Genomic DNA, 26442 nt, shown 5'->3' on the forward strand with positions numbered 1-26442 from the left:
AATAGCCATTAAGTCATTAGTGGATGGCCTTACAAACCTGTAAGGTGATGTACCTAAAAAAACCTGTAGAGGGGGAGGGTTGCTTTGTCATACTTCATTAGTAGCCCAACCCCAGCCTGTCCTGAGACTATGGCTATTGAATGATCTTTAAATCTCTGTCATCTATAAGAACCTCCGGAATCCTGTTGGTCAAGACTTTAAGTCCTCCTGTATCACTTTGCCCCCCTTGAGCATATTATCAGTCACACACAGGATGCTTTCAGGCCTTATCTCAACTGAAAAGCATTACAGGTCAACTCCTTTGGGGTCAGGTCAAACCACTGACCTCTGCCCCTCCTTCGGTGGGTTTTATCCCCTTTCTAGAATTGTTTCTTGTGTTCAAACCCTCTTTTGTGTGACTCTGTTTATGTGTGTGTGTGTGTGTGTGTGTGTGTGTGTGTGTGTGGAGGTAGCTGTGGGGGATATTTTTTTCCTGACAAACTGTTAATTTAAAAAACATTCATGGATACAGTTCTTGGATTATTCTCAAGGAGTTTGCAAATAATAACAAAATTCAGATTCATCAATTTAATTTGAAAGCCATGGTATACATGCCTCTTCTAGACACAAAGTAGTGCTAATGTTTTACATGCATCCATGTATGCAGTTAGAAGGCAAATTTGTCAAATATTCTATAGGCAAAATAGAAGGCAGCTTGTCATGTTACATGTCATGTTAGTCTTAGGTTAATATAAATGAGCTGTTACTATGGAAACCTATCAGTAGAATTATAGATGGCACTTTTGTCAGAGCTGCTGTTATAGGAAATTAATCCACACCTTCTGACCAATCAGGGAACAGTGTTATTAAAATGTTATGAAGAAAAATAACTATAAAACATATGCACTTTATATGATGAAAATGATAGAATATTGAATGATGATCAACCATTTCAAAGGTTTCAGGTTGCTTTGGTAGAAGTGTCAAAAAGTTCAGTTTTAATATTAAAATTATGGTTCTGGTCAGGATTTATATCTGGTCAGTTTTTTTTTTGTTGTTTTTCTACCTCAACCCCACAGTAGCTACTGTATGTCTGTTGTGTTTTTGTGCATTTACTATTCGTCAACTTTTTAACAGACTCTCTACTGTGTTATTTCACCAGTCTAATTTGTGAATTAATGTAGCAGCTCATATAATCTTTTAAAGTAATTATCTGCCATTAAATATCATCTTTAAAAATGATCTGATTTACTTTTTATCCATACTTGATTTTATTGACATATTTTGCAGAATTCTGTTTATGTGTTGTAATGGATGTCTTTATGAAGAGCATCTTACAGCCTAGAAAAATCAGAGCATTCCTTGTTTTATACAGACCAAAGCTGAATGTGGTAGTATTAATATTGAATTTTCATTTATTGGCTGAACAGAACAATAAAAGTGCCAAAATCACAAAGGTTTTGATTTTATTTCTAAATCAATCAGGGTGGTTGTTGGGATTGTTTTCTTTAAAAATAGACATTCTCAAGGGCTTCAACACCCTGTCTGTATTAAGTTTTTGTGGGGCTTAACATCTACTGTGATTGGTCTGACACTGCTACTATGGACTGTTACATTGTTGTGATTTGACGTATATGTGTACTTCCTCATCTTTAGATTTTGATAAACAGTTCATCAACCACATGAGAATATACATTTGGGGGTCATACGTTTTCATACGCCTTGCATAATCTGCAAAATGTTAATAATTTCAAAAAAATAAGAGGGATCACAAAAATTTTATTTAGTTTTTTATTTAGTACTGCCCTAAATAAGCTATTTCACATAACAGATGTTTACATATAGTCCACAAGACACAATAATAAATGAATTTACACAAATGAACCAATTCAAAAGTTTACATACGCTTGATTCTTAATACTGCGTGTTGTAACCTGGATGATCAACAATTTTTGTGTTGAGCAGTTAAACTGCCCACAGTTCCTACGAAAAATCCTCCAGTTAATGCACATTCTTTGCTTTTCCAGCATCTTCTGCATATTTGACTCCTTTCCAACAGTGGCTATATGATGTTGAGATCCATCTTTTCACAGTTAGGACAACTGAGGGACTCGTACACAACTATTAAAAAAGGTGCAAACATTCATTGATTCTCAAAAAAGGCAACACATTACATTAAGAGACAGAGGGATGTAAACTTTTGAACACGATGATCAGTGTAAATTGTTATTATTTTGTCTTCTGGGACACATGTTATGTCTTATGTAGCTTCTGAAGGGCAGTACTAAATGAAAAAAAAAAGATCTTTTAACAAAATAACAACATATTATTAAAAATATTAATTTTTTTTTATTGTGCACAGTGAAGACCTTGTCCAATCTCAACCAATCCAGATGACTGTAGATTTCTTAAAAAGATCAGTGTAATGTAATGTAAGTGTGGTGAGCTAGTTGGCTAAGTGCATTAATACAGACACAAAGGTAAGTTCTTGCATAGGGAGATGACTCATTATACATTTCTAAGAAAGTTGTCTGAGGTAGTACTCTTAACAAAAAGTCAGCAAGTCGTTGGCCGCGTTTGGCTGTTTTTCTTTACCTTGCATGAAGAAGATACTATTCAAATCTGGCTAGCATCATCATTTTTTCTCGACATGTTTAGCTGCGTTGTGACTGCCTGTAGTATGCAGTTTTTTGATGGCTTTGTGCTAAAATTTACTTTGTTCGGTTACGCCAGTGTTTCCACATACCTGCGTGTTCCTGATTCAGAAAAAAAAATTATGTCATAGATGCATTTAATTAACCTCATAGTGAGTAGGGTTTTTTCTTTCTGGTTGTTGAATGAGAGAAGCAAAAAAAATCACTGGTGGCTGCTAACCTACTGAACCTACTTGTCTAATGGGCAAATAAGAATAAAAACTAATAGCCCGCACATGTAGTCTTTTTTTGCCTCGGGTGCCTGGGTTAGTGATTTGTCCACCCCTTAGCAGTGTTTCCAGATGAAGGCTATACTAGGCAAATGTTGTTTTGTAAACATCTTGTAACCTTCCTTGTAAAAATAACAGCATTTTCCATTATGACTGAGGACCTTGTATGTTATGATGACTCACTAGACATTATAGTCACCAGTTCTTCCATCCAAAGCACCTGTTCTTCCATCTTTAGTAACCCAATATTGTGTAACTGTTCTGTTTTTGCATAAATCTTTACAAGGTCTATAGATAATACAAAGCCACTGTTTTGGAACATAATGAAAAGTGATGTCTTAAAGTAAAAAAAAAGTGCATTCTGGCTTTTGTTCATACACTCATATACTGACGGTGAGGAAAACACAAAAGAATTAGACACACGTTTATTGTTTCACACCATCCTGACATTTAAGGCCTAGGGAAGGCCATTCTCAGAAATCGCAAATGAGCACCTACAATCGAACCCGAAGATTGCTCTATGTCTCGGTAGGCCCATTCCTCTGTGGGGGAGTTATTATGAAACCCTCACACTCACAATGCCTTCAGGTCACAGTGCTTCAAGAACAAAGATAAACTGCTGACAAGCTTTTATACTGGTTATCAGGTCTCTCTTACAGAAGAAACTCATTCACAAATCTCCCACTGTATGCACAGGGCAAAGGAGTTATCCAGACAAATTTTACAATCCATTTAATTTACAATAATATCACAGGCTTTCTAACTGTTCAGTTGTGTGTATTGGTTTTTGTGTTATTGATCTCGGAGTAATTGTATAGAAATCAAGCAGAGGACTGATGATAGTCTAGTATAATATGCTACTGTGGTGCAGGAGATCTATAGCATTAATGTTATAGCATTATAGCATTAATGTTATGCTACACCAAAAAACAGAATAAAAAGTCCAGATATGTAGTCATTTATAAACATGTTTAAAATATATCTTAGCCGTTCTTGTAACCAAATATTTGCACTGCAGTGACAGTGGCGTTTAATGTAATTTTTTTATTCTAAGCTGTAAATAGATACCATGATTTAGCACAAATTACTAAAAATGTCAAAATCTGACCATGTGAGGGGCTTGCCCAGGCCATCCCATATATACAGTAGTTCAGTGTGTGTGTGTGTGTGTGTGTGTGTGTGTGTTGGTATGGGGGCAAATATTTTATATTTGCTTTATGTAAATGGCATCAGCAAGGTCAGTGGTAGCTTTATTTTTCAGTTTTCTGCTGCAGTTTTTGGAAATGCACTCTTATAGCACTCTCATTGGTAATTCAGCAGTGCTATAGCATCCCTCAGCACATATCACTTCTGGAATTGCTCTCTCAGTGGGAAAGGTGCTCCAGCAGGGCCCGGCCTGCCATTAATCAAAGCCACTTCTAGTGGCCCACTCCAGAAGCACAAGCTCTCGGCCCTGTCTCGAACAGACAGTTCAACGATTTGTCTCCTTAGAGAAAGTAGACATTTTAATGTCTGAATTTTAATGGGAATGTGTAACAACGGCCTGTAGAGACTAATGGACCATTATCTTTTCACATTTGTTTTTCTCAGTCCAGCTGGAATTGTTTTTCCACCGAGTGATTGAACGAACAGTCAGCGCCATGTGTATTCATAAGCTTTGTGCTCTCCCTCTTACATTTATCCTTGGATTGTTTTTATCTAAATAATATTTTAGCAGTGTCTGTGAATCTCCATTCCAGGTAACTGATCCTTCATTGTAGTTTTTTTTAAATTCCTGGGTGAAAAATATGCAGAAATAATATTGGTTTCTGCCCAGGATGTTGTTTAACAGGTATTTCTCTGTGTCTTTGAGCATCGATTTTCTTGCATTAGATGTCTTCTGCTTAAGCGGACCCTTGCAGAGTTTTTTTTTAAGCTTTTAAACTGCTGTCCTCTCTGTGGTTGAGTAAAACTTGTTTATAAGTGGAAGTGTCAGACAAACTACTTTAGACTCTGCCAGTCAAAAGTTTCTGAACACTCTATATTTTAGCATTTTTGTTTAAATGATTTCTAAATACTCTAAAATTATAAAATCTAACAAAGGTATCAGGAAATGTTTGCTATTAAATGTTTAGCATATTGAGAAAAGTTATAAATGACAATGTAAATATATAATTGATCATATCAGAAAAGTCCAAAAATCTTTATCAACTAATCAGTGCTTTTTATTTACACCACATATTTATGTTTTACAGTTAATACCAGCAGTGTCTATGAGTCTTTTATCTGTAGGCTTAGTGAGTTTGCCGTCTAAGTGGGTCTGCCTTTAATAAAGTACTCATTCCCATTAAGATCTGAGAGCAACCAGTTAATCAGTTTCACAAAAATTTAGGTTTTGTTATCTTGTATCCTTTTGGTCTGTGGCAATAATAGTGAAAGTGTAATAAAACACAAAAAACCTCCAGGTGTTCAAAATCCTTTGACTGGCATTGTACATAAGAAGCACATATATAATACATGGTGTCTGTAGCCATTTGTGCTTTTCAGAGCATGTAATAATGGTGACATTTCAAAAACTACATATTACATTGTTAATACATGTGTTTTTTTTTTTTTTTTTTTTTACTAATTGCTTTTAGTCATTGTCTCCCTGGGCTGAGTTACAGCCGATATGTTTTTTTTTTTTTTTCAGAAACAGAGGGAATTCTGTCACATTATTGTATGCTGTGCATGTCTGTCAGTGGTCTGGGGCTACTGATTATATGGCACTAATAATCTAGCAGGAATAAAGGTTACGGCCACAGACTGCTGCTCGGATATGTGGCGCACGCGCATGCAGTGTGTCGGGTGTGTGGCTGGAATTCATATGAAAGGGCTGCGGTGGGGGTGGGGGGTGGGGGGATAAGTCATTGATATGTATAGCATGACTCAGATAAACAGACCATGCTACCCAGGATTTCAGCAGCATTAAACACATTCAATTTGAAACAAATATTAGGAACAAATGAGCCAGATTAGAAATGGTCTGACATGGATATGGACCTGATGTTGTTTTCTTAACAAGCTTTCCAGAGCTGTAGCCACTCTATTAAAATGGACCGTACATATTTGTCCAGGCTCACTCTAAAGCATGTGTTTAATTTTTGATAAATCTTGCCATTTCTCTCAAACCATCAAGTCACTCTGTTTGGATAGTTAATACTTCATTAGGCAGCTACAAAGATAGTCTGGAAGAAATCTATGTCTGCATGGGTTCAGTAGTAGCTCCATCAAGTCACATTTCAAATTCTGCTGTTGTGCAGTTAAACAGACATGACGGAAACAAATTCGTAGGAACACTGTAAACACAAACACAACCACAATTAGTGAATTATTAGAGTCCTTACAATGTATTATACCACAGCGCTGTTGAATTCTGCATTCTGATTGGACAGAAGGTTTTGATTAATTTTCTATAACAGCAGCTCTGATAGTAGTGCTGGCTGCAAGGAAAATCATATATGTTAATCTTTGAATATGAATATACGTATGTGCAAGCAGATTAATATATGTTTATTAATGCCCTTTTGAAATATGTTATTGTTTCTGTGGTAATAGCTAATTCACAGGGACTTGTATGGCAGATGCTCCACATAATTTAAGCTTAATAATAAATATAACAGTTATAACTAAATGTTCTATTTAAATTTAGTCCTGTATTTTGAAGATGCATTGTATTCACTAGCTGGTACATAAGCAAATACACAATTTCTTACACTGTAATAAAGATTATGTAAATAAATGTTATTATGTTCTTAAGCATTGCTATCCATGACAGAGCAACTCACTTAGAAGAATGTGATCTTGGTGCTTTTTAGTTTATAACATTCTTAATTTGCCTACTAGGCATTTCCCTCCCTTGAGACATACATTTTGCTCTGCAGTTCTCCATCTGCAAGAAGGCAATTACCAAAAGATCTACTGTAAACATAAGAAATTGCAAGGACATTTCAGTCTCAATTTGCTGTTCCTCTGCTTATGGTGAACCTTGATGCTCCATTTCCTACAGTTTAAAAAGCTCTAGTATCATTCCGAATGGGCTTCACAGACAAGTCATTTGTAAATGATGAGGTTCAGCATGAACTCATTAGCTGAAATGCACTTTCATTCAATTTCACTTTTAAGTTACCTGTTACATTTCTTTTATAAAGTCTCTGTGTGCTCATATACATACAAGCAAAATGTATCTTTCTGGGCAGGTCTGCTACTAAAGCCTTGAATAAACTATCCCACTATCCCAGTAATATTACTCCAGTAACTGTAATGCAGTACGTCTTGCTTTGTTCTCTCCTTAGGAAACTGCATAGTGACATGAAAACCTTTGGCTGTGAATTCTGTGGAAAACACTTTTTGGATAGCTTACGGCTGAGGATGCACATGCTGTCACACTCAGGTACTTCACACTATCACACACCATTACTCTATTTTGGATTTAACTAATAGATTGGGATTACTGTCATTTTAGAAGATGATAATGTGCAATAAATCATTATGAGACTGATAACACTGTATCAGCTGGTTAACATTAACATTTTTATTCCCCAGCATCAGATGAACATGGTGTCTGTCATTGTCTTTTATCAAGTAGTCTTCAGTTTTCTGTGGTACTCAGTACTGTAAAGTGTTTAAACAAGATAGAAAATTGCACTTTGGTCAAGCTGGTGGCATGTATTAGTGTGTCACTGATTAGTCCCATCTGCCTTTTCTGGTAATCGTCCATTGGTTTGTACATTGGGAAATTGGCAGAAGTCCAGGTAAGGCAACTGGAGATGTTACTATGTACAATGTACACAGTGAAGGTGTGTATTTTGAAACTCATGTCATGACAAACCTGCACAAATCCAAACAAATAAGGGTGATGTGGTTGGATTTGTTTTTTTAAATTAAATGATTAGAATTAATAATAAAATTAAATAAAAAGAAAAACTTCAAATGCAAAACTTTGCAACATCCATACAAATTTGATTGTCTGAACTGCGACATATTTGCAAGTATGAAACCATATTGGTATGTCAGGGAAACCCACTGGCATGGATTTCATGGAGTTTTTCATGTTAATTGGTTAATTTGTGATTTTAAATACAGCTTCATTATGCAGGAGGCAGTCAGGTGAGAGACGAATGAGGACACCAGTAATACCGTAATATAGTTCCAAAGGGACAACGTAAGATATTACCACAGCAGTAAAGAGAAACCTTATGATTTAGGGTTTTTGTTTGTTTATTTGTTTTTAAAACTGTGTGTAATATGATTTCTATCAGTAGGTCAGACTCTTTCTGTTCTGTTTTCACTCCAGTGATGTATTACTCAAGGCCTGGACTTGGACTTAAGTATAATAGCTCTGGACTTGGACTTAACTATCATAGTGATATACGTTATATTTTCTACAGGACAAGCTGAAATCGTAATTCATATAAATTCATAGTTTTAGTGAAGCACTTCCAAAATTGTGTAAAATGGCATTAATTGAAATTGTTTATTATGCTTATTAATATCTCATTAAAGGATCTTATCGGACACCCGCAAAGATTGACTTATGGACTCTCTTCCTGTTCACTTACCAACCTTCTTTTTTATTTCTTCTTGCCAGCTAACCCACAGTAACCTTTGTTTTGTAGCCTTCCCTAATATTTTCTAATGAAGTTTGTTCTGTTATGTCATTTAAATGCCATTAACCCTAAGAAGGATAAATCATTTACAGAAGCTGAATGAATGAAATGGTACATCCATGTATGGTACATCCATGTAAACTCTCTTCCTCTTGCACCTGTTCATGTACACAATGAGTGCAAAAGAGAGAAGAATCAGAAATATGTGGAGAATTTGTTGTCAGAACTCCAGACTAAGCTCTCTCTGTGAGTTTCCACATTCCCCCCCACCACGCCTTTCTCGCTCTCTCTCTCTGTCTCTATCTGTCTGGCTGTCTGAAAGAGCACTGTTGCTTTGAGATCATTGGCGGTGTGCCAGCTCTTCCCTCGCTCTGATGACATCATCAGCTGCCTGCAGGTCTGGATGTTCTGCCAGCATTCCGCCGCGTTTATGATTGCTCGCAGATGTGTGTCCAGGAACATACTGTACCCAAATCCCTAAATTAATCAAACTTGAGTGCTCTCCAAGCCACTGCTCTCTGAAACGGCATAAGCACTGAAGCGGGAGGAAGGAGGAGGAGGGTGGAGGAGGAGGCCTAAGTATACAAAAACAAAAACAGAAAGCGGGAGGGAAAACAGAAAGACAAAAAGGGGGACAGCAGGCCTTCTGAGAATTGGTTCACTAGATAACAGTGGGATTGGCTGAGTGCTGTTATAGCATGATGCAATGGATCAGTGTATGTGTATGTGTCTAGAATATTAAATGGATATGTTATAAGATGTGTCACTGTGCGTTCCCATGCCAGTCTCCATCTGTGTAAATTTTTAATTAATTGACCATTGGTCCTTTGTCACAAAACCAGGTCTGCAATGATAAGCAGTTTTGAAATACCTATAAATTATGTATATGGATCAACAGATATTTTACAATATTCAGTGAGTCTAGAAAAATCACTAAGGGGCAAAAAAAGCCTCAGTCATGATAATTAAACATTCAACTGAAACAGAAGATGGAAAAAAATATGCTCAATAGTACAGCAATAAGTATGTCACTCTCAAAGACAACTGATTTATTCTGGAAAGTATTTGAACATAAATGTGTGTTTACATGAGAATCAAACCTGGCTCAATTATACCATAGATTTTGGCTCTAATAGGTTATATGACCGTATAGCTTTATTTCTTTGAGAAAGGAATTTTAAAATCTGTTCATTTTACATCGCAGCTGCTGGTCTCAGTCTACTCACAATTTCTTTATTAAATTACTTGCTTCTGATTATGTTATTAGATGGGCTGTTAATTTTCCCCCTCAAAATAATACTGCTTGAGAGAGAATAGGAGGGTGCTGTCATTTCAAATAACCCTGAAAATGGGTAGTGTTACCTAAAGACAGAAGGTTCTTTTGAAGTTATTGTGGTTCTCTGAATGTTCAAAATACAGTCTTACTTGACCCATTCATTTGCACCCTGGCAACTCATTGCTGTGTGTGTCAGAATCAAAACAGGATAGAAGTTTATGGATAATGAGGCAGTGTGGTGAATGCATATGAGTATTTTTGGAGCCAACAGTTACTCATGCTGTTTTACCAAAATGCAATTATTAGCCACTGAAGTATTCAGCAGCTATATAAATATAGAATGAATACACAAGAAAGATAATTTAACCCTATGTAATCCTTTTTATTTGTTAAGAGCAGCTAAAATTTCAAATGTTGATTATGCTTCAATATGTTGATTATTTTTCTATAAGAGCACACGTCTTGTAATGTTTTATTACTAACTTAATTCTTTGTTTGCAGTTGTTAGCGGTAATCTTATCCTCACAAACTATTCCATTCTTGATCCACTATTCAGATTTACCATCTATAAATCCTGATGATTTCCAAGTAGCAGAAGCAGCTTTCTCCAGTGGCCTGATTTGGTATTCAGTACATGCCAGTCTGCTATTTTTTCACACCAGACAAAGTGTTTTGATGGAAGGTGATTGCACCCAAGTCTGGAGGCTGCTTTGGGGAATTTTTGTGTTTTTATGGACAGTATAGTATGCTGTGTGTTGTTTACAGAAGGCCATTTCATTTTGGAATTGCTTCATCACTTCAGGGAACAGGGTGGGGCAGAAGCAAGTGAGAACGCGTATGAGTCCAAACAGGATTATTGCATGCCATGTGTATGCAGATATGTGCGTCCTTTTTTTGTTTTAAAAATGACAGTATGTTTGATCTCACACAGCTGCATTTATGCCGAGACCATTTAAGTTATTAATAAGATGGTGAAAAGGGAACATCCAGAGTTCATGCTGAGTATGTTTTTGCTTGTTGTTTGTGATGAGTTGAAAAGCACACGTGCAGCTGTGGTTTGCTTTTTTGGAGGCAGCAGTACAAGAATGAAATGTAAAAGGGAATGAGGAGGAGAGGCTAAATTTAGGCACTAGCTGGCTGGCTTCCTCAAGTTTGTGGGTGGTTTAATGACTCATAATAAAGCTATTTAGAAGCAGTTCAGTGAAATTAGCAACTTGACAAGCAACTTGGGTCATTATAGATTTAGATTTTATTGACTTTTTTTTGATGAAAGTTAGTGGGATGCTCCTGGGCGGGATTGGAGATGGTGGAAGTCCCCTTTTGAATTCCTGTGTGCTGTGTCTCACCACTGAAGGAGTAGAATGCTGCTAGACAGAATCCCTTCATGAAAGTTCAGTTTTAAATTTTTCCTGGAATTCTAAACCCCAAAGATACCACATTAATCTATGATGATGAGGAGTCATTAGTATTGATTCAGACAGTGAAGCAGAAGCTTCTGCCATTCTATAATTTTCAATATTTTTTTTTTTTTTTTTTTTTTGGAGTACTAGAATTTAAATCTGTTTTTTTTTTTTTTTTTTGGCTATGTGAGACTTTCTTGCTATCTCATGCCAAAGTCTCACACTGTAACCAAAACCCTGGTTAAATAAACATTCATTTGGGAGGCAAATTAAAAGGTAATATGGTCTTTCTGTGTTTAAATGGTTTTCATGCAGAACCACACAGCCCGATAAAGAACACTTTTTTAAGAGTGTGGTGTGCTTGATTCAGTGGAGCACACCACATTCCCAAAATTAGGGATATTTCATGGCCTACTTCACTGTTTGTGTGGTAGACTAGGCCAACCCTACAGGTGTCTGGGACATCTTTTAATAGACCCCTCTACAGCACATGCAGGTTTGAGGGAATGAGACACATCATTATTAGATTGCACCAGATTTCTTCCACCTCATATAATTCCAATCCTCATACGGCTTTGACTCAAATGAGTTGCAGTCTACGTGGTGCTGTATATGGAGTATGTATGTGGAGCTGTGCATTATATTATGAGCCTACAATAATGACTATATGATATGATGTGATGCCTCTAGCACATTTACATTTACAGCTTTTTGCAGATGTCCTTATATGTGAGCCACTGGAAGTCACTAGAGCTGAATTCTGGTAAACAGCAAAAAAAAAAAAAAAAAAAACACACACACACAAAAAAATTATGTTTTGACCAAAATTAAGTTTTTCCTTAATATACTTTGACATCTCTGCTGTAAGAAAACTTCAATATATTTTACCATAATGATGTAGAAAAGGTTTTAGGTTAATTTCTAACCTTGCCTTTTTTGTCTTCCTGCAAACTCAGTGGTAAATACAGTCAGCCTGCATAAAGATGTCTAAAACCTTGCTAGCTAAATGTGCTTTTCTCATGATTTTATCAGGTTTTTGGATAGTTGCATGCCTTTATAATACGGAATCAATTCAAAATGTCTGTGATGCACATGCTCCATCACATCATCATCAAAACAGACAAACACCCTGTATACTCTATGACAGGGGACATAGTTTTAAAATGTTTAAATAGCCTAATAAAAAGACATTAATAACAAGAAATTTATCCAACAGAACAAGACTGACTGAATAAATAAACAGTTATTTCCCTACTGATGTGAGCAAGAACTGTTGAGGCAAGAGATGAATAGGAGACACCTCAGACAGAGACAGAGACTGATGTGGATGATACTGATAATCAAAATGATGTCTTACTGTAAACTTATAATTCTTTTTTTTCAGCAATGTTCTGTTTTTTATAAATGTAGAGGTAGGCAGGGCATCCTTCACTTTTGGGGGTAACCAGAAAATGCTAGAACTTTAATTCTGGTTGAGATATGTGCAAAAAAACATATTTCACTTCAGGAAAACTTTTTCAGAACTATATAAAGCAGAAAATATGAAGGGTTTTCTCATGCTGCCACAGAACAAATTATAGAAGTGCTTTGTAGTCTCCAGCAAAACACATCCTCATGCTAATATAAATAGCTCAGGGTCTAAAAGTACTATCAAGCTAGTACAATGCTAGTAGGAGTTAGTACAATGAATTAGTACAGCAAAAAAAAAAATAATAAAATTTTTTTTTGTGAATTGTGTAGAATGTCTTGTAAAGGAAATGTTTCTTATCAAAGAATACACTGCAAATGACTTTTTTTTTAGAACCTTTGCACTGAAACAGTTTAAGAATGGGAATCTGCATCTCGTAAATCAGAGCAGAGATGCCAGCAGATGCAGCTTCATATTCCTGAGGACATACATCTGTCTGATCATTTTCAGCTAGTTTGTAGGCTTTAATCTGCGTAAAGTAAGAGAGAGCTGACAAGTTCTCTGGTTCTGTCAAGAGCCTTTGTGCTACTGATTTCTGTTGATGTATGTGTGTGTGTGTGTGTGTGTGTGTGAGTGTGTGTGTGTGTGCGTGTGCGTGTGTGTATGTGTGTGTGTAAGGTAAGTTATCACAAACGATTTCCACTGAAAGAAGTGAACATACATCTTTAAAGAACACTGACATCTTGGTGAATAATCTCATGTTTCATTTGTTTGATGTGAACACATGCAGGCAGCTTTAAAGTAAGCTGTCGTTTTAGATGGTTGAGAAATTATGTAAATCATTCTTACAAGTATAAGGTTTAGAAGTTTATGGAGTGTATGGAGAAGTTTATGGAGTACATCATTCATTCATCTTGAGTATGCTTTTTTTCCTGGTCTTTTGTTTTTATTTTTTTGATTCCTTAGCAGTTAATAATAGTAGTTATAAATAGTTATAAAAGTGTAAAATTATGTAAAATTGCCACACAGTGACAGTACTACACAGCTATATCCAAGCAGTTGTAAATCTTACCAAAATCCTCTGCTGGTCTGTGTTGTAGATGGACCAAAAGCGCTGGTGTGTGATCAGTGTGGAGCTCAGTTCTCTAAAGAGGATGCCTTGGAGACCCATCGGCAGACACACACAGGTAGTATTTTTCCTTCTGCCACTACACCCAAGCATTTAACAGCCTGTCTATTTCCATATTGAGGGATATGAAATAGGAAAGCAGATAAAATATTGTCAGAATTAAGGCTGGGGCAGTACATCAGCGCTTTGGAAGGCCGTATTTCATCACTCCACCAGGGGCATAAATAGGATCAAAATTTTAGTGTGGTCTACATTGCAGAAATGTGACCCACTTCTTGTTTATTATCCCACAATGCCTAAAGTGTGCTACATCTATTGCTAATTTCTAATCTCTGTTATACTTCCATTCTTATATAAACTGCTCTAATTCAAATTCAGATCAAATTTAATTTTATTGTTTACAGTTATTTCTCTCTTTTTGTGCATGAGCTCATCCTCCTTTTCGCTCTTGCTTCTCCTTACTGATAACTGAAAAAGCATACATTAAAAATGCCATGTACTTGCAGGTAACATGGGGTATATTAGCTAACAGTACTGATTTGGCTAGCAACATCAAGAGCAGTTTGCATTTTACAAACCACCAGTTGCCCTTATAAACACTAACATTTATATCATATGTTCTCACATAAACTAACACAATTATATCACAGTAATGCCAGATGTTAGTCTGAAATATGTATGTTGCTTACCTCTCTAAAAGAAGTTAAAATCTGGTAACATAGTGTCACTTGAGAGCTAAATATAAAGGGCGATTATATCTATGGGTAAACCTAAAGTGTCCTCCTCAGCTGCCCTGAGGTCAGTTGAGAACTAGTCATAACTGCTGATTGGGTAGTCATGGACAGGAAGTTTTTAACGCATAGTGGAATACATTATCACATTCTTAGGATTGCTGTTTGCATATTGAATTTGACAAGGGAAGATGTAATTGGGAAGTTAAAAGAAAAAAAAACCTTATGAAACTATTGAGGTCTGGGCTTCTGTGTCATCATAGCTAGTTATGGCCATGCACCCCATCACTGCTCATCATAGTTATCCTGACTAAGCACAGCTGACAGCAACATGCTTCTGCTCTTAATGGACCCTTGTGAATATTTAGGGAAGACTAGATAAATTGTGTATACATTTTAGGATTTTATCTGTGCTTTTAAAATAAGATTGCTAAAATGAGCCTTTTTCTTTCTTTTTCTTCTTTTTTTTTTATTAAGCTCTATTAGTGCTTGTTTGTTTCTTTTTAAGTGAATAAATACCAGGTCATTCTGGGTCATGCTTGTGTGTGGCGCAGTGACATGCTGTCCTTCTTATGTAAATAGGTTATCAGCTTTGTCAGCTTTGTGGACAAGCACATCAGAACACACACACACACACACACACACACACACACACACAGTGAAACATGCACAAATCACTACAATAGTCCTTGAACCTAAAGGGCTGTCCTCCAGTTATCTGTGTTATATGAGAAGCATCACTCACTCAGTCTGCTGCTACTCAGAGACAGACAGTAGACTCTGTGCTGTTACAGGTGTTCCAGACTGCACTAATTAATATGCTCTCTGGGTATAAAAGTGCTCAATCGGGCTAATGATCCACATGTTGAGGCTATATAAAGGGTGAGTCCTAATTAAAGCAAGCTGCCATCATTTTTATGAGCATGAAGTTGAGTAGCTAATCATCTTTACTATTAACTCCTTAGAGCAGATTTAAATTGTAATAAGCTCACTTTTAAGTTGGACATTTATTCCCAAACACTTTTTACCCTTGCCTGTGTGTGTATGTACAGTGAGATCAGGGTGCAATATCTGTCACCTGTGCTCCATGGGGAGAAACACGATAACCCTTTTAAAAACTTTGGCGTGTAACTGTAACTCTTGTGACACACACAGTATCAATAGTTAATGCCTGTGGACATAGGGTGGTGCCCAGAAGTTTCTACCTGCTGTCCCAAACATGGAAACCTCAAGTGCTCTGTTTCACCTTGGCTTCAGATACAGTGAAGTGTACACCAGGCCACAATTAAAAAAAAAAAAATTAGTGTTGGGTCACAAACATGTTGGCCTTAAGTGATGGGGTTTTGGCCATTGCAGTTATTCAGTGAGATTTTTCTTCTTCAACATGTTGTTAGAATGTGGCATTGGACTTGGAGACAAGCCAAGGATCCACATGTTTTTTTTTTTCCTGAAGAGCCTGCAGAGCTCGCTAAATAAAACACTTGTCTATCCACCTCCATAAAGGAATGATGCAAGAAAGCCGGAGGTGAACATTGCACTAAAGCTTTGAAAGTTTAGTCTATAAAACAGAGTGAGGGAGTGAAAATGGTGGCAGGAGAGCTGATTTTGGTGCTAGCACAGACAGAGAAAAACAACATCATGTGCCGATGTTTACACTCTGCCAGAGCACTGTCACAAACTCAGAGCTGACCTACTTACAGACTGTCTTAAAATAAAACTACAGCTAACGTCTCAGGACTGGGCAATCTTGAAAGCAGGCCAGGACATCACTGTCTCTCGTTTTACTTATCTACACCACAACGTGTGCTGTATCACGTCACCCACAGAGAAAAACAGGGCAGGATGACTTGACTTCATTGAATTGGGCCACTGAATAAACAGTGGTTAAACATGCGCAATGTATCTTGTTGTGTAAATTATTAAGCAAGCTGTTCCTCACTCGGGTAGATTAGCCCAACAGCTTCTCTCACTCACAGAGATGAGGGGTCAAATGAGGTATCTGTCAGTGCCCATATCAAAACATAGACTCCCAGTGAATGCCCTGGAAACAACAAATTCTGAAAGCTTACATTCAAATTGTGCACAAGGGTTTAAAGAATCTCTGTATATATATATACAGATGTATACAGATATACAGATGTATATATGTATATTCATCCCGAAACAGATACTTTTTATTAACTTTTTTGTCAACTTTATATATAGTTTTTTTTTTTTTAAATTGAACAATATTTTTGTGAACCCTTTCTTTCTTTCCTTCTTTCACGCAGACAATAAACATTGATCGACACGAGTAATTCGTTCATTCATTGATTCATCTTCATTAACCATGTTATCTTTGTCAGGGTTGTGGCAGATCTGGAGTCAGTCCTAATAACACTGGCCAATACACCCTGGATGGGACGTCAGTCCATCACAGGGCACCATGCACACATACATTCCCACACTCATTAATACACTAGGGCTAATTTATTGTAGCCTATACACCTACCAGCATGTTTTTGTGATGTGGATGGAAACTGGAGACCTTGGAGGAAACCCACATGCACATGAGAAAATCTATTATTTTTATTTATCTAGTTTTTAATGTACATGTGCCTGATTTGGTCAAATGGCTCATTTTTATCTGCTGTCCCTGTGTGTCATGCCGTACCTGCCGGCAGGTTGATGTTTAAAAAAAAGAAACAGTAGGGAAAATAGGCCAAATGTTCCACAGTTTATTAGCATAATTAAAAGGACATGCTTAGATAAACAAGTACATAAAACACCAAACACACTAAAAATACATCCACAAACTCATCATACAATCCCAGCACTAATTTATGTGAGCATGGTACATAACTAAACACCATTTTGGCACTCCTTTTTTTCCAGCAACCATATTTCTGACATATATTGGCATATATATTGGCATATAGACTTTCATATACAGATGGGTGACAAGTGAAAGGAAAAACTGGTGGCTCTGTTATGCATTGAGAGGGATTTTGCTGGCATGGTTTGGGTTTGTATAGTTTTGGGATGATTTTTCCATCCAATGTTTTTCTTCATCCTATGATGAATCATTTATCTCCTGATGAGAGAGGTCTCTTTCAGGATGACTCCTCCCCCATTCAAAGGGCACTATGGCTACTGAATGGTTTGATGAGGATGCAAATGATCATATGCTAGGACCTTTGTAGCCTTTTTCAGCAGTGAAGTACATGTAAATCATATGCCAGGGCCTTTGTAGCCTTTTGCAGTTCTCAACCCAGTTGAACAGTAATGTGTTAGACATTACTCTCCACCACCATCATTAAGACACCAATTAAGGGATTATCTTTTAGTAGAAGGTGTTCATCCCTACAGTACAGATCCAAAGAATCTGTGCCAAGGCGCATTGATGCTGTTCTGGTGGCTGTATGTTGTTTTTTCCTCTAACTTGTCAATCCTCTGTAGGGACTAATATCTTGAGTTGTTTTCTGTATTGTGCTAGGTTTAAAATCATTCATATACTGTATAATTCATAACAAATTCTCTCTTATCTGCTTACGTTTCACACCACCATGATACTCATGACACTTAAGACCTGTCTCTCCATCTGTAGCTGAGCAAAGCAGCATGTAATTAGATTCCTGAGTTGTTGGAAACAGCCTGTTATAAGGTCTTTATTGAATAAATATTGATTGCCTTTGTTTATTTCACAGTGTAAATAAGGCTCCAACTGGCAGAGTGGGAATAATTTTGTTTATACTGGGACAAAAACAAGACTAACTTGCTGGTAAATGCAGGGATTAATTATCACACTTAAACTGCAAACAGAGACATGAATACACCCTGCTGCTTATCAGAACAGCTTGGGAATTGTAAAGAAATATTTTTGAAAGAAAAAACACCAGGATATTTTTGGTGTCTGTTGCTTTCGTTTTCTTTCTGGGAAGATCTTAAAGAAAATCCTATTCTCCTTCAAATATAAGATTTAACCTTAATCTGGTGTATTAGCCTAAAAAAAAGGAGGAGTTTTGATTTTCATAATTTTGCCTGTCTTCTGGAATGAACTTTCTGCAGATGAGTAGCCCCAGCTGAAACAGCCACGAGCAGGTGAGGCACCTCCAGCTATGTCTCAGCTGTGTGTCCGGTGACATTCACAGATGGAGATTTGTGGCCTGTGTGTCAAGCTTATTTATGCAACCTTTATGCCTGCTCACTTTTCAACCAAATATAGCTGAACTTTTTTTTTTTCCACGTCAGCATGTCAACCCTTTCATGCTTCTTCAATCTAGCATGCCTGATGGAACAACTGCTTTAAATTTTATTGTTTACTTTCTAACATGCTGTGTTCCAAAACCATTTACATGATGGAAGTTTCTCTATTTCTGAAACTGCAATGAAAATTTTATGTCTGTACACTGTATACTTGTGGAAATTTGCCTGATTACTAAATGTCAGTAATTCAAAAAGGACAGTAACTTTCATTTTGGATATAGTGTTACACAAACTATCCCAATCTGTTTATACATTTATCCCCTGTCTACCAAACGTGTGGGAACAGGATTAGGTCTGTAACTTCTGCACCAGTTCAGGTCTTTTGTGTCCCTTCTCTCCAGGGGTCATGGGGTCATCTGACCAGTGTGAAAAGCAAATTCTCTATCTTTTGTACAGCAAGGCAGGCAGTGAGAACGTCTTGCTACAGCTGCTTTTCAGCTGCTAAGCTTTTCAGCTTAGCCTGGAGAAAATAGAAAAAGCACTATATGTTGGTTAAGAATTACCTTTAACTGCTTAGGATTTCTCACACTTTAAATAAAGCCAAATCAAATCCCAAACAAACTAACATCTAAATGATGGTCATTTGGGTATTCGAATAAAATCACCTAATAGCATTGATGCTTTGCCCATTTGATGGATTTTTATTTATATGATGAATATTTCTTACATATTTAAATATAGATTAAACCAAGATTGGTTTTATTCTGTCCCACTGCTTTATTTGTCTTTTACATTTCATAAACTTAATTCACTTTAATTCAGTTCAATTCATTTTTATTTGTATAGTTCTTTTAACAGTACTTATTGTTGCAGATCAGCTTTTCAGCTGATTAGATCCTTAATGATGAAGCCAGAGGCGATGGTGGCAAAGAAAAACTCCTTTAGACAACATAGTGTCTATATCAATGTAAGAGGCTGTAGGATGGTAAGATCAGTGACTGTCTGCCATATGATTGTTAGCATATAAAAAATATATTTAAAATGAAAACCGTTAAGAGCAGTCGGGCTGGAGTTAATGAATAGTTTTTCATATTCCTGGAAAAGACATATTTCAGATATTGTGCAGAAACAAACATAACACTGAAATAATCTCATGGTTACTTTAAATAATCACAGAATGACTCAGTATGTTTGTATTTTGTGTGTGTGTGTGTGTGTGTGTGTGTGTGTGTGTGTGTGAGAGAGAGAGGTATTTGTTACTGATGCTGTGTGATAGGGTCATGTGAGGTCTGTGGTCTGCCAGAGAGTTTTCACACAACACACAACACTCCCCCTGCTGGCCTGCTTGAAGTACTTCTGCATTCTCTAGAGCCAGTGCATGACCAAAATAGTTACTTATACAAATAGTTATTAATAATTTGTATTAGCATGCATCTTGAGCGTACTCACTGAATAGCACAGGTGGCATTTAAGTGTCAGTAACAAACTGTTTCATGTCTTAGTACATTTTCTGATTTGCCTTTTTTTGAGTGAAGGAGCTTTTTATTCTGTTTTTACACTCAGGCTTTGATTCCAAGAAATAATTATTCACACAGAATATAATGAATACATAAAAGGCGAAGGCTCTCTCTGACATGCTTGTGTGTTTTTGATAATCTACCAAGCACCTGTTTCCTGTGACCTGGGGCTCATTACGAGCTGTGAAAGGCAGCTTGTTATGCTGGAATACTGATGTCCTGCAGAGAAACTCTCTCTCTCTCCCATTTTCTCTCTGCCTCTCTTCTTTTATTTCTCATTTGTTCTCTTTCTCTGCTTTCTCTCTACATTTCCCCTATTCTTTAACTGTTCAGAGATATTCCATGTACCTATAACAAGGCAGCAGGTGATACAGGTTGTAGAATCTACATTTTGCATTTCCTTTGCACTGATTATCTATTTTAATTAATGATGATATAATGAATTCTGTCTTCTGCATTGTGAGGTTTTCTTTTAAATTCCTCATTGACATTCTCCACATTTTTTCTGATTATCTGTAATTGTCCACAATTGTACTTGTTCCAGTGACTGTCTTAAAGAAAACAAAACACCCTGTGACACAAGTCTCATTGTCTTATCTGATGAGATGCTGCTGAGAGTTCATTTGTGGGACAGAAAAGCCTTCTCAGCAGCTCCATGTAAAAAAAGGACCCTGAGAGTGTGAAAGAGTTGGACCTGTGACTCGGGGAATAATAGCATGGGTCATTTGGACATTCAGGCTGATGGGTCCCCCACTGTCCAGATGGCCTCTCGAATAAATCATAGCCAGTGGTACAATGCATTCTTGCAAGAGAGCTTTAACTGTGACCATTTGAGCTCAGGAATGACTCTTAACTCTTTGAATTATTAATAGGGTAAAGTGGTCAACATTTGGCCTGTTATGAATGGGCTCTGAGTAGGTTGTGAGAGCATGCAGAAATCTATTAGTACATGTGTCTAAAGCTCCCACAGCCTTTAAATAAAGAAATTAAATAATCTCAAAATATCCTATGAAGCAGAAGTCTGCAGTGGCTCTATTTCCATCTAACCATATTTTAAATGCACACTTCACACACCCTTGCTAAATCGTGCTCTTTCTTGACGCATATTGTTTTTGAACTATAGGGGGAAAAAATCAGTCAGGTTAGATAAGGTGTCACAGTGATTGCATGGCATGTGGTGAAGTTAAGCAACTAGCTGTGTGTTTACTCTCAGTGTATCCATCCTGGTTACATTAATAGAATTCCAGAACATCTCTCTGACAGCTCTCGCTCTCCATATGAATCATCTGTATCTCATTCCCCACACTAATTCCAATTTAATTGCCTATTGCCCACAGGCACTTCAATGGCAGTAACAAATGGTTTGATTTTGGAGTCCTCATCAGACGGCATTTTAAATGCAACATGCTAACCTCACTTGAATGTCAATGAAGCTGTGGCACAGGCTCCTGTATACTAATCACTCCCTCTCTTATATTCAGCCTCGCTCCTTTCCTCATATCTGATTAAAATGGATTTGTAGAACTGGGAAGAAGCAGGCAGGCTGTCTCCACTGTTGTAACTAATCATCAACCAAAGAGAGGAGCAGTTTGTTCCCATATTTGTATTTGATCTCTCTCTCTCTCTCTCTCTCTCTCTCTCTTTTTAAATTTAATATAATAATTTGATGCTGATACTGCATTTCACTACCAGTGGAAAAAGCTTAGTATCAGAATTATTGGGCATTATTGAAAGATTAAATGAGACCAGAACAGAAGCGAAACTGAGAAGAAGAATGAAAACAGTAACACATTTCAGATTATATATCGGATATAATTTGTGGTTCTGAGTTGTCTCCTGTGCCATTCCCTGTGTAATCACATTCAGCCAGTGCTAGCCCATGTCATTCTGCAGTGTGCAGTGTTATTTGCGTAAAGCCAGTAGCAGGGCTCCAATGTGTGCTCTTCAATTCAGTCACACTCCACTCCTTTTTGTCCATGCTCAGCAGGGGCAACCAGGTCCCCCACATACACATTCCTCTCATCTACCTCCTGCTTCCCCTGACCTCTCACCCCACTGCAGATCATGCCTTAAAATCTCCAAACTTCCAGCAGCAGCCCTTCTTTCCATCCCTTCCTTTTCATCATATAGAAATCTTACCATCCAAACCAGTTATGATTTTATGATATTATGCATATCAAACATTATTTTTACATGATTATTTACACTTGATGTAGAAGTTGGTTACAGTCTATACCTGTTGTACAGGGTGTCACCAAAGTAATAGGGCAGTTAACAGAATGATCAGCAGTCATTATTCTTTCAAATAAGTAAGGAACAAAGCGTGATTGGGGTGTGCATTCAAATAACTTGTCAGCGATGACACTTTTTTGTTTTGAAATTTACTTTAAAAAATCATTTACATTTTTAAAAAATCATTTTTAATCAGTTTCTATCAAGTTAAAGCAGTTATAAACAGTCAGTTCTTCACCAACAATTAACCAATCTGTTTTTAATCTCTCACTCATACATAAAAGGGCTCCTTAGATAAACAAATATAATTTTGTCAATGTCTATATTTTTCTTTGTTAAAGCTACAGGATGTATGATTGATGTAGGATGTATGCTACAGGATGGAATTTTGCCTTCTCTGTTTGAAAAATGCTATTACAAGCTACTTGCCACAGAGCATTTCATAATGTGAGTTGTGTTGTAATAATCTTCACTGTATGGTTTAATCTCATGGCTGAGAGTGCTAAATAATACACATTCAGAGAGAATTTAAGAGTGTGTCCCAAACCACATAATGTGCACTAAGCTGTATGCCTAAGTAATAATGATATCAGTGGTGTAATGACTAGTATGGTAGTATGCAGTTTGAAATGCAGTCTTTGCAGTATTTGTAACTTGTGATCACTCAGTATTATAGAAGTGTAAAAATAACTTTATTGTTCACATCAGTGTGACTGTCAGTGACTGAGTACCAGGTGGAAGAGCAAAAACTAAGTTAGTTCTCACTGTGACTGCCTGAACAAACAGCAGTGCCCGTGCAGTTGCCAAAGCCATGATCTCACTTTGCCTAGCTAGCTAAAATAGAAGATCATTTTAAAGGGAAAAGGAGATTTCCCTGAGGATTCTTGCATTTCAGGTTCTGTTATATGCAGCTAGCCTCTAACTACAGCTAGCTACAAAACTATAATGTCTGATCATTTTTTTTACCTGATGTCTGTGTATTTTGTCAAAAAAGTTGGCCATGACCTCAGTTGTATTAACACGCTATCTAAAATCCAGACCACAGGCAAAAGAGACAATAGATCAGATGAGCAGTGGGCTCGAATCGCGTACTCACATCCGATATTACTGTGCTTGAAATTAAAAAAAAAAAAAAAAAGAGAAACTCACCAACACCTGTCTATATTCACTAGCAGCTATATTGAGTTCTCTAGCTCAACAACTTTTCAACTGGGTTACGACACAAATTGTACAACAAGCATGAATCACTTATTATTATTGTTCGCTAGCTTCTTACCAAATTAGAATACATTATAAGGCCTTACCAGTAAAAAGTCCTAAATCCTTTTACCTCTTATAGTATAATATTGGGCTCTCACTCTCTCGCTCCCATTTGTTTATACTTTCATGCTCTCTGTTTTGCAGAATTTACATGCTGTGGAAAAAAAAAATTGCTGAAAAAAAAAGTGCTGATGTGAAGTCTTCTTCTATAAATGTAAAATAAACCTTCTACTTGTAGAAAGCTTATAATAACAATTACACGTTCTTGTCTGTTAAATAACAATAATTATTTCAAAAATCTGTTTATTGTTAGACTTAAATTATGTGAGCATCCAAAGTCAGCTGTTATTATTATTATTATTATTATTATTATTAATAATAATAATAATAATATATTATTATTGTTAATTATTAATATACATTAATAATAATAATAATAATAATAATAATAATAATAATAATATACTTGCAATTTGAGTTGCATGGGTTTTTTTGCGCTTTGTTTTTTTTTTTAATGCAAAATTTCAGACTGCACTATTACATCTGCGACTGGCTGGCTATTGGTAGGAACTATTTTTACACAGCATATTAATTAGCTGGAACAGATGCTAGACATGCATTTCTGGAATGAGCAATATGAAGGGATGTAGAACCAGTGACAACTGCGCAAAATACAGTATGTGTGGAACATATATATAACACTAATGCTAGCACAACAAGCAGTCACCTCACATTTAAACACTTCATTGAGCAAAAATGAATAAGCTTTGTGTTCAGTTCATGGCTGAAATTTTAGCCAAAGACTTTCTGCTTTTTTTGCCATTTGTGCAAATGTGAGGCTTCATTAATAGATACAGAGGGGGGATAAAGACTTTGGCTACATAAAGTTGCCCCTCCCGTGGATCCAAGTACTTGCATACTTGTACTTGCTTACTTGCTTATTGTACTTGCTTACTACTCAAGTACTTGCTTACTTACATAGATTCATGCACTTGTCATACTTTTGGGTTAAATTATGTTAGCCTAGGTAGCCTAGGAACCTAGTAAATTGAACATCTGGGCAAGCATAACATGGGACTGTACAGCAAATTGGAGCTTTCACATGCCTGGTAGGCTAAATATGATCAACATAGACAAAGACTAGAAGAATAACAATAATGAAGTGTATGCTGTGTATTTTGCATTTATATTGGTAAAAGAAACATCATGCATCAATGGAACCTCCACTGTTGGGTAATGAACAGAACAAGAAGGTTAAAGTGCAGGTTTGGAAAAAAGTAAGCTGTGTAAAGCAGAGGGAAGAGCTACTGTATCTCCTGCTAGTGTAGCGGGCTGACACTTATCTTGTGAGTTTGGCCAGCTCCATTAACAGGCCCATTCACCTCAGCTTAAGCAACTCTGTCAGCTACTTCAGAACCATTAAACCTCTGCTGGGAGTGTGCTGAATGGAGAGAGAAACAGATATAAATATATAGAGTACGAGAAACACATTGTGTTCTCTCAGGAGCCAAAGAGATGGTATAAATAGAATGAGTTGTAGAGGTAATTTATGCCTAAAGACACAAGCAAGTAGGGATAGCTTTATACTTGTCTTCCTTTTTTTCTTCTTCTAGTTACAGAGTAGCCTGTGATGTATCATTGCACTGTTTGCTCTGTAAAAGGTAGATTTTTAATGCCAGCAAAGGCACATTAAGATTGATATGCAAGCTGTCATATATAATGAAACCATATATCTAAGTCATAGTATGTCTTGTGAGATAATAGGTGAGGTGTAAAATAGCTATAATATGGCAGTTGTGCAAATATGAATGATTATTTATTTGTTTGTTTGTTTGTTTGCTGGTTTGAAAACCCTTTCCCTCTGTTCTCCTGTTCTGCTGTCTGATAAGCCTTAAACTGGGGAATAATAGAAATACAGGAGAAAACGCATAGGTTGGGAGGGTGCTTGTCAGCCAGTGTTTGACCAGAACTCCCATTACTAGCAGGCTGTCTGAGATAAAGACCAGAAGTTGATTTTTATGTGTCTCAGGTGCTATTGTGGCTTTTTCTCCCCTTGTTTCTCTGAGCTCTGATGCAAATACTGATTGATTGACTTGAAAGTCAATCCTGGCCTACTGTTTATAAGCCCACCTCTGGGAATTCAAATAGATTTTAAATTAGAGACAGCTTTACTTTAAGCAAGAGATGCCAGGCTGCACAGTTTATAAGTAGGAAAGAGAGAACCACAGGGCTTTTCCACTGGCAAGTACCAGACCTGATGACCAGTTCTTGCTTCTGATCCAACACCAAAAAATGTGATAGTCTGGTGATATCAGGAAGTTTTATTATGTCAAACAACAACCACAACAATTCAGGTAATTTTTATGAACGCCCATAAACCAGTATTGTTGATTGCAAAAAAAAAAAAAAGGCAATTAAATATTTCACCTGTGTTCAGAGGAGGAAACAACTGGTTTACTGGTATTTTCAACAAAATAAATAGGATCTACACTGCCTACGCTAATGCCAAAGTTAATGCCATGCATTTTTTTAAACACTTACTGAAAATAAACAACTAAAAGCAACAAAACATGTATCTTTCATCTTGGGTGCTAAAGGAGTTAAATTTGTATGGTAAAGTAAGGCAGCACAGTGGCGCAGCAGGTAGCATTGCTGCCTCACAGCTCCAGGGTCCCTGATTTGATCTTGAACTCAGGTTACTGTTTATGTGGAGTTGCTTTGCATGTTCTCCATCTGTGTGCATAGGTTTTCTCTGGTTTCTTCCCATATTGCAAA

At 36.8% G+C, this 26442-nt stretch overlaps 1 protein-coding gene across 4 annotated transcripts in view; it reads left to right on the forward strand.

Moving 5' to 3' along the window:
• Window positions 1-26442, forward strand: part of zbtb16b (zinc finger and BTB domain containing 16b) — a 41279-nt gene that overhangs the window by 6399 nt on the left and 8438 nt on the right. For all 4 annotated transcript variants that reach the window (XM_026924892.3, XM_053239957.1, XM_053239956.1 and 1 more), the window contains exons 3-4: window positions 7216-7313; window positions 13714-13800. In XM_026924892.3, the coding sequence (XP_026780693.1) occupies window positions 7216-7313; window positions 13714-13800 (185 nt within the window). The remainder of the gene's footprint in view (window positions 1-7215; window positions 7314-13713; window positions 13801-26442) is intronic.

The sequence above is a fragment of the Pangasianodon hypophthalmus genome, chromosome 14 (assembly GCF_027358585.1).
Source record: "Pangasianodon hypophthalmus isolate fPanHyp1 chromosome 14, fPanHyp1.pri, whole genome shotgun sequence".
NCBI classification, from domain to species: Eukaryota; Metazoa; Chordata; class Actinopteri; order Siluriformes; family Pangasiidae; genus Pangasianodon; species Pangasianodon hypophthalmus.